The sequence below is a fragment of the Nelumbo nucifera genome, chromosome 1 (assembly GCF_055504915.1).
Source record: "Nelumbo nucifera cultivar China Antique chromosome 1, China Antique-T2T, whole genome shotgun sequence".
Classification (NCBI taxonomy): domain Eukaryota; kingdom Viridiplantae; phylum Streptophyta; class Magnoliopsida; order Proteales; family Nelumbonaceae; genus Nelumbo; species Nelumbo nucifera.
This window is the reverse complement of record NC_142649.1, coordinates 184,548,476-184,563,934: the sequence shown is the minus strand read 5'-3', so window position 1 is coordinate 184,563,934 and position 15,459 is coordinate 184,548,476. Positions and strand designations below refer to the sequence as shown.

At 37.7% G+C, this 15,459-nt stretch overlaps 1 protein-coding gene across 1 annotated transcript; it reads left to right on the top strand.

The window, feature by feature from the left end:
* Positions 1–7,274: 7,274 nt before the first annotated feature.
* LOC104596037 (putative glycerol-3-phosphate acyltransferase 8) lies at positions 7,275–14,272 on the top strand. The gene is made up of 2 exons (XM_010257024.3): positions 7,275–7,998; positions 13,147–14,272. The coding sequence occupies exons 1-2, from the start codon at positions 7,375–7,377 to the stop codon at positions 14,023–14,025; spliced, it is 1,503 nt and encodes a 500-aa protein (XP_010255326.1). The 5' UTR covers positions 7,275–7,374; the 3' UTR covers positions 14,026–14,272.
* Positions 14,273–15,459: the final 1,187 nt, after the last annotated feature.

The window sequence follows — 15,459 nt, the reverse complement described above, 5'->3', positions numbered from 1 at the left end:
TCCTGTTCGGCAGCTCGTACAAGAGCTTGAAGCCGCGGCGGGGAGAAAAATAGTAGGAATGCCTTTCTGGAGGCTCTTCGGGAGAAGCATTCTTGATGTAAAGAATGGTGGAGAGAATGTCAAGGTTAAGGGGAAGACAATACTCATAAGGGAGATAGTCCCAACTACATTTCGGATGGAGTTGGGGTGAAGCTGGTCAACAGTGACATTGAAGTGATTCAAAACCTCCACTATCAGAGGATATAGAGGCAGACGGAGGCCAGCGATGAACTGCTCCTGGAAGGTCACTATCTCATCAGGACCGTGCTCCCAGGGATAGTTACCGGAAGGGAGACTATAGACAAGGTCTCTGGGGAGGTTAAATTGGAAAACCATGGTCCTAAGTCTCTCCATCGACATGGAGGAAGGACCAAAGCTATCTGGCTCCTTGCCTCGAGAGGTAGAAGCAGTCTTGCCAGAAGCCTCCCGAGCTTCCGGAACCTGCCCCCAAGCTCCCCCCGAGCTTAAAGGGGCGTCATCTTGGTCATCACCCTGGGGAAAGATGTGGTACAGATACCCAGACATACTGACAAAATGATAAGACTCACCAGGGAAGAGACGAACCAAAAAGACGATGTGAACAGAAGAAGACCTCGGGCAGCTAGGTGAAGACACGACCTCAGAATCCAAAAGCAAGGAAAGTTGGCGTAAAAGAAATAAGGCTTGGGGCCCTCCTAAAGCCACTGTGCCCTCAAATCGATGGCTCAAATTAAGACGGATCTGACAGGTCACAATCAAACTGACCACACGCCTCCTGAAACTAAAACGTGACTGGCTGCACATCTCCCATGATTAAGGTAATGACAGATGCATGTCTTCCGGAATTGAGAGCCACTTCGGAATGTTTTTTGGCATTTAAAAAGTCCAGAGACCCCCTGACTTCTGTGCGCACATTTAATGCGATCAGTCAATCAAGTTTGAACTTCGGGTCAAATCCACCCGTCACATTTCATGAACTCCTCGCGCTAAGGTAGCACCCTTAGCCCGAGGAGTGGGGGGCAATTGATGGAGGGTGATCTGACCCGACCCCTTGAGACAGTGACACGTGGACATGACTCAGCACAAGTGACAACTCAACACAACGGCCTGACCGCGACTAAGTAACGAGTCTGCAGGGCAGCTTGCTACGTTACAGCTCACTACAGGGTGAGCTCGCTACAACGCGAGCTCGAGGACCCCCGACGTACTGAAAGGGAATACTCCAAAACAAGTCTATCCCAGCTCGCGAGCTAGGATATCCAGCTTGCTCCGATACTCAGATAGAGGAACTGCCCCAAAGGCAACCTCAAGAGGAATCACCTCGAGGTACTCCTAGGAGCTCGCTACAAGGTAGCTCGCAACAGGATAGCTCGCTAGAAGGCAGCTCGCTACTAAGCGACGCGATGTCTTCAGGAAGATTCTATCTGACTAGACCGTACCCGTCAGACTACACCACGTCTCCTAACTGACGGCGCAGTCCCTACCAGCCCGACAGACTGCACCCACATCTCTCAACAGGTGGTGAAGTGTTTGTCCTCCCGGGACATGTCACTCATTCGATTGGGTAGTACTCTGCAACGGTTACCTACGCAGCCCTGGTAAATAATGACTGCGACAAAGGTTCAGTGGTGGTTACACCCGATTTGAGAAGAACACCCATATTTAACAACCCCATGGTTGAAGGGGAGAGGTATCTTGAACATATCTGATCTTTATCTCGAGCTAATCTCGAACACTCAGTGATCTAGCGCGACCTGCACTCTTAGCCTTCTTTGCACTCTTTACTGTTTTCCCCAGCGTTCTAACTTAAGCATCAGAGTATTCCCACCGGGAAAGCCCCCCGGGAATCCTTCACTGTCTTCTTCTCAGTACCGTCCGTCATCAGTCAAGAGCCAGACAACCGCCAGCTATGAGTGCCCGGATCGCGCAGCATCACAACCCTTTCCTAACCAAGATGGTGATTTGTTGATCCATCACCTGGCCCAAATAAGCTCTTATTTTTAAAATAAGCACTTATTTCAGGCTTATTCACCAAATACCAACAAATACTCAATGGCCCAAATAAACACTTATTTTTAAGCACTCCCAAACCTGGCCTTAGAAAAAAATGTCGCTTGTTAATTACTTGGTACCCATATAGTCAAACTTAGGGTTATCAGTTGGCCAGATATTGGTCCAAGCCGATCCAGTCCAACATCAATCCATTATAGATGGAGCAGATCCAATCCGACCAGGTCCAGCCCAATCTTATAAATCTTGTCCAACCTGTTAACATTGGTTTTAATTCAGATTGTGTTCAACCCAAATCTGGTCCATTGGCACCCCTACTCTCTTGTTAGTGGACCAGATATTGGTTCAACCTGATCCAGTCTAATATAAATCCATTACCAGATGGATCAGGTCCAATCCAATCCAATAAATACTTTGGATGATTAAATATGAACTGGTCCAATTCAATATGTCTTATTGGACATTTTGACCATCCAACCCATTCAAATTGGTTTTGACTCGGACGGGATCCCACCCAATCCCAGTCCGTTGACACCCTAGTAAAATTGTTTAATTTTATTGACAGGTCATGGGTTTTAGACATTAAATATTCTTTGTATCTTGTATATTTTTAGCCATTCCCATAACTAATAACAATATTTTTGATAGATCATATACTTACTTTGTTTAATACGATTAATATATAATGCTAGATAACATGTCTAATCTTTTTATAAATTTTTCAATTCTTTTATATTTTATATTTTTATTATATGATATATGACATCATGGTGGATCCATTTGACTTGGACATTTGAACTACTGAGTACTGACCCACGTTACCCAGATGGTTTTATTCTCGATCGTCTTTACAAAATCATCGGTAATAAATTTGACTTGCACCGGTGTGAACTTGATCCAACGGTGGAGGATTATACAAGATTTTATTAAAGTCCTCTGGAGACTGGAGTTTGGAACCATTAGAAGTAAACACTAATCTCATTTTTTTATCTTGGGTTGGAGGGTGGGCTTGGCCTAGAAAAAAATACCATCAATGGCTTATCTTGGTTACAGTGTTGACTTGTATTTGAGAACTCAGAAAAGACAAATGGTTTGAAATCTCACAAGCACTGAGTATTGAAAGTGAGAATGAGTCCGTTTGATTTGGTTCTATGGCAGAATTTCGAATTTACTCTATAGGAGTTAGTTCTAAGTCTTTGGAATCTGATCGGTTTTTACAATATGGTTGTTTTTATTTTTAAAAATAGTTAAATTTCTCAATTAATATCATGTATTTTGGGTCTATTGCTATTTTGGTCTCCGAACTTTAAAGTGCGATAATTAAACATTCAATCTTTCAAAATATGACAATCCAATACCTGTTGTTAACTGGTCATTAAGTGGCATTTGAAAAAGACACAAATGTCATTCGGGTGTCATCTAATTTTCTTTATCAACCTTCCAAATACTGACAAAAAATTAATTGTCTCAAATCCTTGCCTCTTCTATTCAAGAAAGTTGGAATCACCTAAATGCTCCATTCAAGCGTGACTCCAACTTTGTTGAATAGAAAAGGCAAAGATTTGGTATTGTTAATTTTTGGTAAATATTTAGATAGTTGATAAAGAAAATTAAATAACACTTGAAGGGCATTTGTGTTTTTTTCAAATACTATTTAACAGTTCACTAAGGGTAAGTATTGGATTGTCACGTTTTGAAAATTTGAGTACTGAATTGTCGCATTTTAAAGTTTGGGGACCAAATTGACACTAAGCCCAATGTAATCAGAAAATTTTCCTTAAAAATAAAAATAACTGTCACATCATCAAATATATATCATTTTTAGTGATGTGGCAGCTGGTTTTGTTTTAAAAAAAATAACAATCTTGTTCAATACCCCCTAAAGTGGCGTCATCAAGCTGCCTAATAATGGTGGGTAAGCTGAACAAAGTTTTTGTTCAAATTTAGCCAAAAAAAAGAGTCAGAATTAAATAATTAGAGAGATCGTAAGAAATGCATCGATATAGTTAACATTTTGAACCTTATAAATTAACTATACAAGGAAATCTACAAACATTAAAGGCATAAATCATAAAAATGAACCTCACCTTAACATTTCATACAAGCTGAATCAGAACAGATATTAATTTTGGAAGAAATTAGGATGTCAAAATAAGACTAAATCACTAGAAAAAGTAGGCTAAATAAGAATGAAGGGATATATGAGAATTTAGAGGTGGTCCCAATTGGTGAGAAAAATAAACAAATAGGTTAATATAGGGCGCACATAGATAATTAATGAAAGTATAATTCAAAATGGACCATTTCTATTCGTCTATCTATACTACTATTAGAAGTATGAGTAATAGTGTAAAACTTTTGCTTGATTAAAATATTTCAATTTTTTAATTTGATCTCTCTCTAATTGTAAAGACAAAACTGTAATTTGAAGTTTTGAACAATCATATTTCTCCTCATTCAAACCACTTTCATTAAATCATATATTTAAGGTATTAATTTTCATTAACATTTATTTAAACCTCTTGACTAGAATACTCCTATTTCCAAATTAGAGTTTAGGGATATAAAGATTTAGAAATTAAGGATTAGGGGTTTAGACTTTAGAGTTTTGTTTAAAAAGTCATGGAAGGAGACTAGGAATCAAGTATTGCCGCCCATTCAACCCACACAAGAGTTCTTAAAGCTATGTTTGGTTTAAAGGAAAAAGTCCCTACCTTTCCCTTCTTTTCCCTACTTTTTCCTTCAAACCAAACACAGTCTAAAGATTTTGAGTTGCAGTGCAAATATGAATTGTATACAAATTTTGCATCTGATTTAATTTTGTTTTCGTTTTTTTATACAATGGAAAATCTTACAACCAGAGAGGGAGGGAGGGCCCTGTCAGCAACGTCAAGGAAAATTACATAATTAAGACCTCATGAACTTCCACTCACGAACTCATCTTCTTTGACCACACTTTTAGGCTGTATTTGGTTTTAAGGAAAAGGGAGGTAATAGAAGGAAAAGGTATGGAACCCATACAAGGTAGGAAAAGGTAGCGAAATCTGTACAAAGTGACAAACCTTCTTCCCATGTCCAATCTTAATTCTTTCTTGTATAAGTTATAAGGTGAGGAGACCGGATCTGTTCCTCACACAGGGCGCCTCACACCGACCTCACACGCACACCCCATCATGCATCGGGAACATCTCTCATAATTATTAGTTATTATTCATAGGAGATGTTCCCACAAGGTGGATGTGTCTCTGAGGCGTGAGGGTTACGTCATTTTACTGTTTGCTTCAAACCTTGTACAGGTTTCGGTACCTTTTCCTTCAAACCAAACTTCTTATTTACTAACCAATCACCAGCTTCTTGTTTACTAAATCTCCCTTGTAGCTTTGAAAGGTTACCTATTGGGCCAACTTATGGACTTGGAGAGCTGCCACATTTCCGTCAATAAACTGGTCATTTTGCCAATATTGCCCATTTTTGTATTCATTTGTTTATATCTATCATTTTCACAATTCAACTCACCTTGTACAAATTTTTTACATTTTGCTAGGGTGCTCATGGTTTGGTTAATCAAACCGTGGTTTTTTTTTTTAACCAAACTGGTTCTATCGGTTAATCAGTTGACCAGTATGGTTCGTCAGTTTTTCAGTTTTTTAATTTTACAATATATATATAATATAATATTATAAATATATATAATATTATATTTTAAATAATAAATAATATATCATACATTATAAATATATATTTATATATAATGCATATTTATTAATTTATAATATATAAAAATATATGTATATCGGTCAATTCAGTTAACTGCCGGTTTTCTATATTAATTAACCAAACCAAAACCGAACAAACTAATTCGATTAACTGATTTTTGAGTTCAGTTTTAGTCAATTTTTTGGTTTTTGTTTATTTGCTCACCTCTACTTTTTGTCTCATTTTCAGTACAAACTTGATATCACTTTTACATCACCTTCCTTTCATGTCCTACTTCAAAATTTTCTCATATAAAGTGAGGATTGCATCATATTACTTATTATTTTATTTTTTAGAAACAAATGAACAAATTTAAATCCGAAGAAAAATCAACCTACTTGCAATCTCATTCGTTTATTTACAGCAAACAAATTAAACTTAACAAGTTTCTAAACCAAGAGCGTACAGCTGCAACCTGCAGTATGTTCATTAAATAGATAACAGGCGATGAACTAGCGGTAGCTGGTAGGTATGGTTGAAGTGAGGTTGGTGAGCGACATAGCGTTTTGCCCCAGGCCCCTGGAGATTAATTTTTCCCACTTCATACTCTCTAATGTTGAGTTCATTAATTATGTCATGACTCATTGTGTTGATGCGCATGCACTGATGATATTCAAGCTTGTCGTATATATGAGGTTATCCTGAGGGCAGACATGTGACCAGATCATCCAACAATTGATGATGGAGGTCACGGGTTTGAAGTGAATAAAAGAGATACTCAACCATTTGATCATCAAGGTCTAAGTCAAAAATTACAGATCCAACTTCCTCATCTATTTCTCGTCTACCATGAAAAAAAGCCTAAACCACTGGCATGAATTATTAGTATAGGTAGGGAGGGTTACGACTATTTTCATTTATTCTGTTTTTCTTTACGTTCCAACCCTCTATCAATTTGGATGAGACGTACGGTTTTATACTGTGGTTAGTAGTATCAGAATTGTTGTGAAATGAGAACCATTTAAAGCAACAGAAAGTCAGCAAGTCATCAGTAAAGCCGGAGCCCTATTTTCAAGTTTCAACCAACAACCATGAACCACCCAACAAAATCTTCTTCAATTTCAAACCATTCAACTACTCCTACACCAATGCACCTTCCTACACTCAAACCTGCCCTTGCTTCCCTGCGTTAACTAATTAATTAATACGCATCTTTTTCTTCACCTTGCCATGAGTGTATGCCCATGACCATGAGGCCCACCACCACCAACAGGAGCGAGCACCGGATTGGAACAACTAATGGACGTAATAACCTGCTTATTCCGATCCTGTGGCCCCTGGCATACCTCTTAATTTTTGTTGTTACCTTCACGCAAGCATTGCACATTTAATATTTTCCTCCCTTTGGGCTTCTGGCCCATGTGGTCATGTGGACTCAATGGTTGTTGGGTTGGGTCGGATCCAAATTCAAAACTCTATAAGCTGCAAACTAAGAGGAGCGAGGCTAAATTTGTAATTTCACTTACTTCTCCACCATTTTAAACCTCTGCAACTGCAACCCCGATACCGTCCCTCCACATCCATTTTACATATGTACAGTCTTCAGTGAAGAAGAGCTCTCCTCACAACTCACAAGAGTCACCAGAAAACATGTCTGCTCGATCCCGATACTTTCCACCGATCTCACTCTGCAATGTGTCCGGCCGAGACACCCAAACGATCGCCGCCGATCTCGACGGCACTCTCCTCATCTCCCGAAGCTCTTTTCCCTACTTCATGCTGATAGCCATCGAAGCCGGCAGCTTTTTACGCGGCCTGGCTCTCCTTCTCGCCTCTCCTCTCATCCTCATTGCCTACAAATTCGTTTCTGAGTCTCTTGGCATTCAGCTCCTCATCTTCATATCGTTTAAGGGTTTGAAGATCCGAGACATTGAGCTTGCATCCCGAGCGGTGCTGCCAAGATTCTACGCCGCGGATGTGAGATCAGAGAGTTGGAACGTGTTTAGCAAGTGTAATAACAAGATTGTAGTGACGGCCAACCCGACGGTGATGGTGGAGCCATTCGTCAAAGATTTCCTCGGCGGGGACAAGGTGTTGGGAACGGAGATCGAGGTCAACCCGAAAACGGGGAGAGCTACGGGTTTTGTGAAGAAGCCAGGGGTATTAGTAGGGCATTTGAAAAGATCGGCTATCCTGAAGGAGTTTGGTGACAAATTGCCCGATTTAGGAATCGGAGATCGCGAGTCTGATCACGATTTCATGGAAGTTTGTGAGGTATTTATTTGCTTTTCGTTCTTTAAAAATAATAAAGGGTAAAATATAAAAACTTTCCCTCAAGTTTTTGGCAATCATAAAAATTTCCCTTCAGATTTTACTTTCATAATAACATACCCTGTAGTTAATCAAAAACCTGCAGTTACCTCCCTGTCACTACTGAATGAAGACTTTAAAGTTTCGAAATTATCCTTACAACTTCTTAGAGAATCTTCCAATATGATTTAAAATGCTAGATATGCCCTTTTAAGATTCATTAGATCTAACATTTTTATAGAATAAAATTACTTTAATCTTTTTAATTAAAAGTGAAAAATTCTTTTGGGGGGTATTTTAGTAAATTTTCATATAAATCAATAAATGTAAAGGAAAATTCCTTATTAGTATCCTATATTTTGGGTCTAGTGTCACTTTGGTCCCCTAATTTTAAAATGTGAATTAATTCAGTGCCCGAATTTTCAAAATGTGACAACTCAATACCTACCGTTGACTAGTTGTTAACCTAAGTGGCATTTGAAAAAGACATAAATGCCCTTTGGGTGTCATCTAATTTTTTTTATCAACCATCCAAACATTGACAAAAAATTAACAACCTCAAATCCTTACCTCTTCCATTCAAGAAAGTTGAGGTCATGTTTGAGTGGGCATTCAAGTGATGCCAATTTTCTTAAATAGAAGAGGCAAGGATTTGAGGTTGTTAATTTTTGTCAATGTTTGGATGGTTGATAAGAAAATTAGATGACACTCGAAGGGCATTTGTATCTTCTTCAAATGCCACTTAACGGCTAGGCAAGTACTAGATTGTCATGTTTTGAAAGTTTGGGTATTGAATTGTTGCATTTAAAGTTTGATGACTAAAGTGGCATTAGGCCCAAAGTATAGGGTACTAATCGGGAATTTTCCCTATATGTAAGGGTAAATGAGTATTTTTGAAAAAACTAATGCATTAGACTAACATTTTCTATCCATGATAATAAAGAAAGAAGGTAACCGTGGGTTTTTTCAATATTATAAGGGAGGTTTTTGTGAAGCCAAATCATAGGAGATGCTTTTATAATTTACCTAATAACATATATGAAAAGTGCATCACACGTGGAAACATTTGGATTAAGATAAGTAGTGAGACCTACCTATTATATGGTTACTTTGAACCCAGATTTTCTACTCACTTTTCCTATGTGAGTAGGAAATCCCGTTTGGGTCACTTATATGATATATGACTCTGGATCTCCTACCCACGAGATCTCTATCCACATCTACCCACAACACATTACCCCTATGAATTGGGAACATCTCTCTATGCATAATACTACGCAGAGGATGAGATATTCTCCATGTGTGGCTGTGATAAATGTGGGCAGAGTTTATATATATATATATATAGACACACACACACACACTAAAACACAATAGTCTAAAAATTTTCTTTTTTTGAATTATTTATTTGTTTTATTCCGTGTCGTTTTTTATACAACCAAAGAGATGCTCTCCTTTTATCTCCTAAATTGTCTCTTATTCATATTTATCATTTTCCCCACTTTTTATCTATATGTATATAAAGAAAGTTTGAATTAAAAAATTATTTAAACATTCTAAAGAAATTATATAATAACTTAAAATATTTATTAAAACACAAAAAATAATTATAATATATTTAATAGTATTCATATTATTAATAATTTTATACTTTTACCATGAAATTATGTATTAACGATATAAATTATGATTTTCCAGATTTTACCATTTAAATGTAATTCAAATAATAAAAATTAACGTTAAAAATAAACCATTATTTAAATATTTCAATAACTAAATATCTTAAATGAAAAATATTGAAAATAGATAAATAATTATATAACAAAGTATTTAATATTATATAATTTTAAAATAAATACAATTCAATTAATGAAAATTTTGAAATATTTTATATATTAATTATATATTTAAATAACTTTAAATAACTAGGTCTTAAATAGTTAAAATAATAAAATTATGTAATAAAATTTTAAAAAGAAATTCTTAAAAGTAGAAAAATAATTATAACATAATAAATAATAATTTAATGTTTTACAAAATTAATAACACAATTATGTAACTAATTTCACTTATATGAATTAATAATTCTAGAAAATAACTTAAAAAATAATATTTATTAATAATAATTTTAAAATCTTAATACATATTTATTATATATTTATTTTTTATAAGTAATAAAGTGATTTATTAAGAATGATTAATATGAGCCAACAAAAATTATATAATAGATATCCCACAAAGGCGCAAATTGTTGCCTCAAAAAGCAAAGCAAAATTACAATTAAGCCCAGAATAATTGATCCCTATGCACCCCTTGCTTGGCAAGAAGTTTTTCCATCCCATTAGCTGATCTTCTTTCCCACTGAACTCTAATTGTTAAATTGGATGATAGCCACTTAAATTTTCTCATCACCGCTATATTTATTATATATTTATATATACTAAACAATACATTTTTCTGATAAATATATTTTCAATAATTATGTATAAATCTATTTTTGTTTTGTTATTTAATAGAAACTTTTTACTAAATTATTGGAGATTAAACTACTATTATTTAACTTTCTCCATTTAATTTATTCTACTTATTGTGTGTTTGTTATAATTTATTGGTTAATATTTATTAGAGATTAAACTATTATTTGAGATTACACTATTTATTAACTAATTTAATATATTTTTAGTACTTATTGTAAATTTGTAGTTATTATATTTTTATTAGTTCTTTATTGTATTTTCATTATCAATATATTTTCAGTAATTGTGTTTTTGCACTATAAATTTTCAATAATTATTGGAGATTAAACTATTGTTATTTATTAGAGATTAGATTACTAGTTTAGTTGAAATAAGCAATGTTCACAAGTTGGTTCGGTTTGGTTGTAGGCATTTTGGCCAACCAAATCGACTTGGTCAATCAGTTCAAAAGATTTAAACTAAAAAATTAAATTTAAATTTAAAAAATACAATGACATTATTAAAAATTAAATTTATTATATAAAATAGTTTAAACTAAGAAATATGGTAATTTTTCCACTCCGATCACAATTTGGTTGGAATCTGATTGGGGCATTCTGATTCCAATTCCAAGCATCTTCCTGTGAATCAAACAAACCTTTATAGATTGGAATTAGAGGGTTCCCCATACGGGGAATGGCCATTCCCGACCCCTAGGAATGAGATTCCCATTCTAATCTCTCTATTTTGTATTTTTTTTTTGACAAAACACCCCCATCCATTCCAAACCCTAATCGTCCCAAGTCCTAAGCGTCTCCATAAACCTTCCTCTATACCTTTTTCCATCCAAGTTGTTGCTGCCAATGACCATCTCCAACGAGGTATGATTGCTGCTTCCTCTTACCTTCTCTATTTTCTCTTCTTCCTCCCCCTCTTTATCTGACTCTCCCTCCTCCCCTCAATCACCACCACTATTGTTAATGCCGTCGGCGATCGATATTAGCCCAGCTGAACAGAGATTTCACCACCCTCCTCCTCCTAACTGGGGCAAAACAGGAAATTTCGATTGATTCGAATTCTAGTTTCTAGTTGAACCAAATAGCAATTCAATTTCAATTGCGTTTGAAGTAAATAGACATCGAGAATAAACAATTCTGATTTCAATTCCTAGGAATTCCCATTCCAATTCGGATTCCAATTCCAACTCCAAACCAAATGAACCTAATTATCTGTGGCGGGCTTATAAATTAAAGTAATTTTACTTTTACTAAATGACAATAATTAATACGTATTTGCATTCATTTATTTATTTATTTAAATAGTTTAAATTTGAGTTAAATAAATCCTCTTAACGAAACAACGTCCTGCTTAAAAAACGAAGCAAGCGAACAACTTTCAATGGCTATGAATATGAATCAGAAACCAAATTGTTTGTGTGTTGAGTCAGGAAGTTGTTGGCCCAATTTTAATGAGTCTATCTGTAAAAGAGGTGTCCTCTTAACTCTGATGGATACTGGTGTCCAATGGAGTCAATGGAAACACATGTAATGTAATGGTGGGTCCAGCCAGCACATTGATGAGGGTCTACATTCTTCTTCCACCTTAATTCATTTGCCTCCCAACTACCAACTGTAGAACAATGTGAATCGTTCCATCAATAAACAAAACTTAGATGAGATCAGTAGTGATGCCCTATTTGTCTTCCATTCTATAATAAACTATTTACATAGTTTGCCTCCTACCCTGACCTTTGCATACAGACTCTTATTTAGCCAAGTGATAGATTTGATTAAAGGGGCATTCTATAATGTGAATTATTTTTTTTGTTGCAAGTTTTAAAAGTAAATCAAAATCATTTTATTTAAAAACATTTTTTTTTAAATTAAAACGAATAATATGTTCTTAAATTTTAAAAAACATATTTTAAGCTGGTTACTTAATATCATGTTTTTGTCTTAATAAGTGACTTGTGTTTCACAAGTCATATAATTTATACATTACAAAATTTGTTTTTTGTTTTAAAAATTATTATTTTGATGGTTGCAAAATGGTTTGAAAACATGTATTTTTTTTTCTAAACAAAAGTGACGTGTTTACCTTGAAAAACAAAAATAAAATTCAAAATTATGTTTACAAAGACCCCCTTGTACAATGGGGTCAGTGACAAAGACACCCCTAATATTTCACTTTGTGACGAATGCATTAAATTATTAAAATACCCACCTGAGTTTTTCTTATTTTCTCTTTTTTATCCTTTTCTCTTAAACCCTAATTGACCCTAAAGTACCTTCATTTTCTCCAAATAAAATCAACTAAAATTACCAGAATCATTTCAATGACAGAGAAAAGTTTCTTTAAATTTTTGTTTCATTTCACTCGTATGAATAACATATTGCTTGGTATTTATATTTATGAGAAAGAAACCACTACCATTTTATCTGAATATTGAATCCAACAAGTAATCTACAAGGACCTATTAGTGCAAGGGAGAAAAATAAATAAGAAAAAGGATAATTTGGATATTTAAATAAATAAAAATAAAAACATCCATCACCTAAAGAAAGAATGAATAACTGTTATTGTTTGTTGACTTGTTACTGATGCATGCTGATCTTGTTTATGGTTTGTGTAACACAACCGTCAACTGACAACACAGGAGGGCTATATGGTGCCGCATGATCCGTCAGCAACTCCGGTCCCCCAAGAGTGTCTGAAGAGCCCCATCATCTTCCACGATGGCCGCCTCGTCCAACGCCCTACCCCACTCAACGCCATCCTCACGTTCCTCTGGCTCCCCTTCGGCTTCATCCTCTGCTTCATCCGCGTCTACTTCAATCTCCCACTGCCCGAGCGCATCGTTCGCTACACCTATGGTCTCCTCGGCATAAAGCTCGTTATCAGTGGCAATCTCCCGCCCCCGCCCAGCAAAGGCTCCCCGGGCTCCCTCTTCGTGTGCAACCACCGCACTCCACTCGACCCCATCGTCATCTGCATCGCCCTGGGTCGCAAAGTCTCCTGCGTCACCTACAGTGTAAGCAAGATCTCCAGGCTCCAGTCTCCCATCCCAGCAGTCGCGTTGACCCGTGATCGCCAGGCTGATGCCGCCCGCATTTCCGCCCTCCTCCAAAAGGGTGACTTGGTTATCTGCCCCGAGGGAACCACATGTCGCGAACCCTTCCTCTTGCGGTTCAGCGCCTTGTTTGCCGAGCTCAGCGACCGAATTGTGCCGGTCGCCATCAATACCAAGCAAAGCATGTTCCATGGGACCACGGTGAGGGGAGTCAAGTTCTGGGATGTCTACTACTTCTTCATGAACCCCAGGCCTGTCTACGAAGTCAAGTTCCTGAACCGTTTGCCGGAGGAGATGACATGCAACGCTGGTGGCAAATCGGCGATAGAAGTTGCCAACCACGTTCAGAGGATATTGGGGAGCACCCTGGGCTTCGAGTGTACTAGCCTCACTCGGAAGGATAAGTACATGATGTTGGGAGGGAACGATGGTAGGGTGGAGTCTATGTATTCTATGAAAAGGTGAGATCGACGAGGATGGAGAAAAAAAGAAACACTACTCTACTGTCACTGTGTACTGCGTTGACGTCCAACAGGACAGCCCTCTTCTCAACTCTTAATTAGCATCAATACTTGCTATTTCCGTGTTTTTCTGGGTATTAAAAAGTTTCCACATCTAAGTCTCATAGCCCCTTCAATCTTCATGTATTAATTGGCATCAATACTTCCTATTTTTGTATTTTCTCGAAACTATACAGTTTCATCTTTCTCTACTTGCATTGGCTTTTGGTATAAACAAAGAAAAGGTTTGGGGCTAAATTTGTAATTTTATTTAGTATAAATTACAAAGACCCGGTACTATGGGGTTAATATCAAAGGTCCCCTGTGAATGGCCAAGCGGAGGTCACAAACAGAGCCATTCTCCGCGGATTGAAGGCACGCCTGGACCGAGCTAAGGAACTGTGGGCAGACGAGCTGCCCAGTGTACTATGGGCTTACTGAACTATGGTGAAGACCGCAACAGGCAAGACCCCCTTCAACCTCACTTACGACACCGACGCAGTCATCCTAATCGAGATCGAGGTTTCCGCGCTACGTCTGGAAGTGTACGATGACAAAGCAAATGGGGACGAACTATGCACCAACCTCGACCTACTTGATGAGGTACGGGACCTCGCATACATTAGGACCACGGCCTACCAGTAGAGAGTAGCTCGGTACTATAACACCAAGGTCAAGAAGCGCAACCTCCGCGTCGGAGACCTGATTCTTCGTAAAGTCATGGTACCTGAGCCCGGTGTTGGTAAGCTCGGGCCAAATTGGGAAGGACCCTACCGAGTAAAGCGGGTGCTCGGGCATGGAATATTGTCAACCTAAGGCAATATTACTTGTAATTATCGAACTCCAGAGGAGTGGACCATAAGTCGCTCCCCAAGCCTAAGGGCAAGCTAAGGACCTCGGCGCCCAGTCACCTCTTCGGCATGGGCGAACTCCAGAGAGTGGACTATGAGTCGCTCCCTCAGCCTAAGGGCCAGAACGCCGAGTTAAGGACCTCGGAGCCCAGTCGCCTCTTCGGCATGGACGAACTCTAGAGAGTGGAGCATAAGTCGCTCCCTCAAACTAAGGGCTAAAACGCTGAGCTAACGAAAGACCTCGGTACCGTGTAAGACCTAATCGCCTCATCGGCATAGGCTAAGTACTTGTAATGCCTAAGGTGCAAGCAGCTCGGGTGTGAACCCTATGATGCATGGCCCGCCCCAGCATACAACGGGTTGAACCCGTTAGGGACAACTAATAAGTAACCCAGGTGCAGACAGGTCGGGCATATACCCTACTATGTCGTTCACCTCGGTGTACATCATAGAATCACCCCCCAAATATTGGGAGACAGTTCGGGGTGATGATAGTCAAGAAACCCCTACTTCGGGTACTTAGCTTGATAGCTTGACAGTTCAAGGTA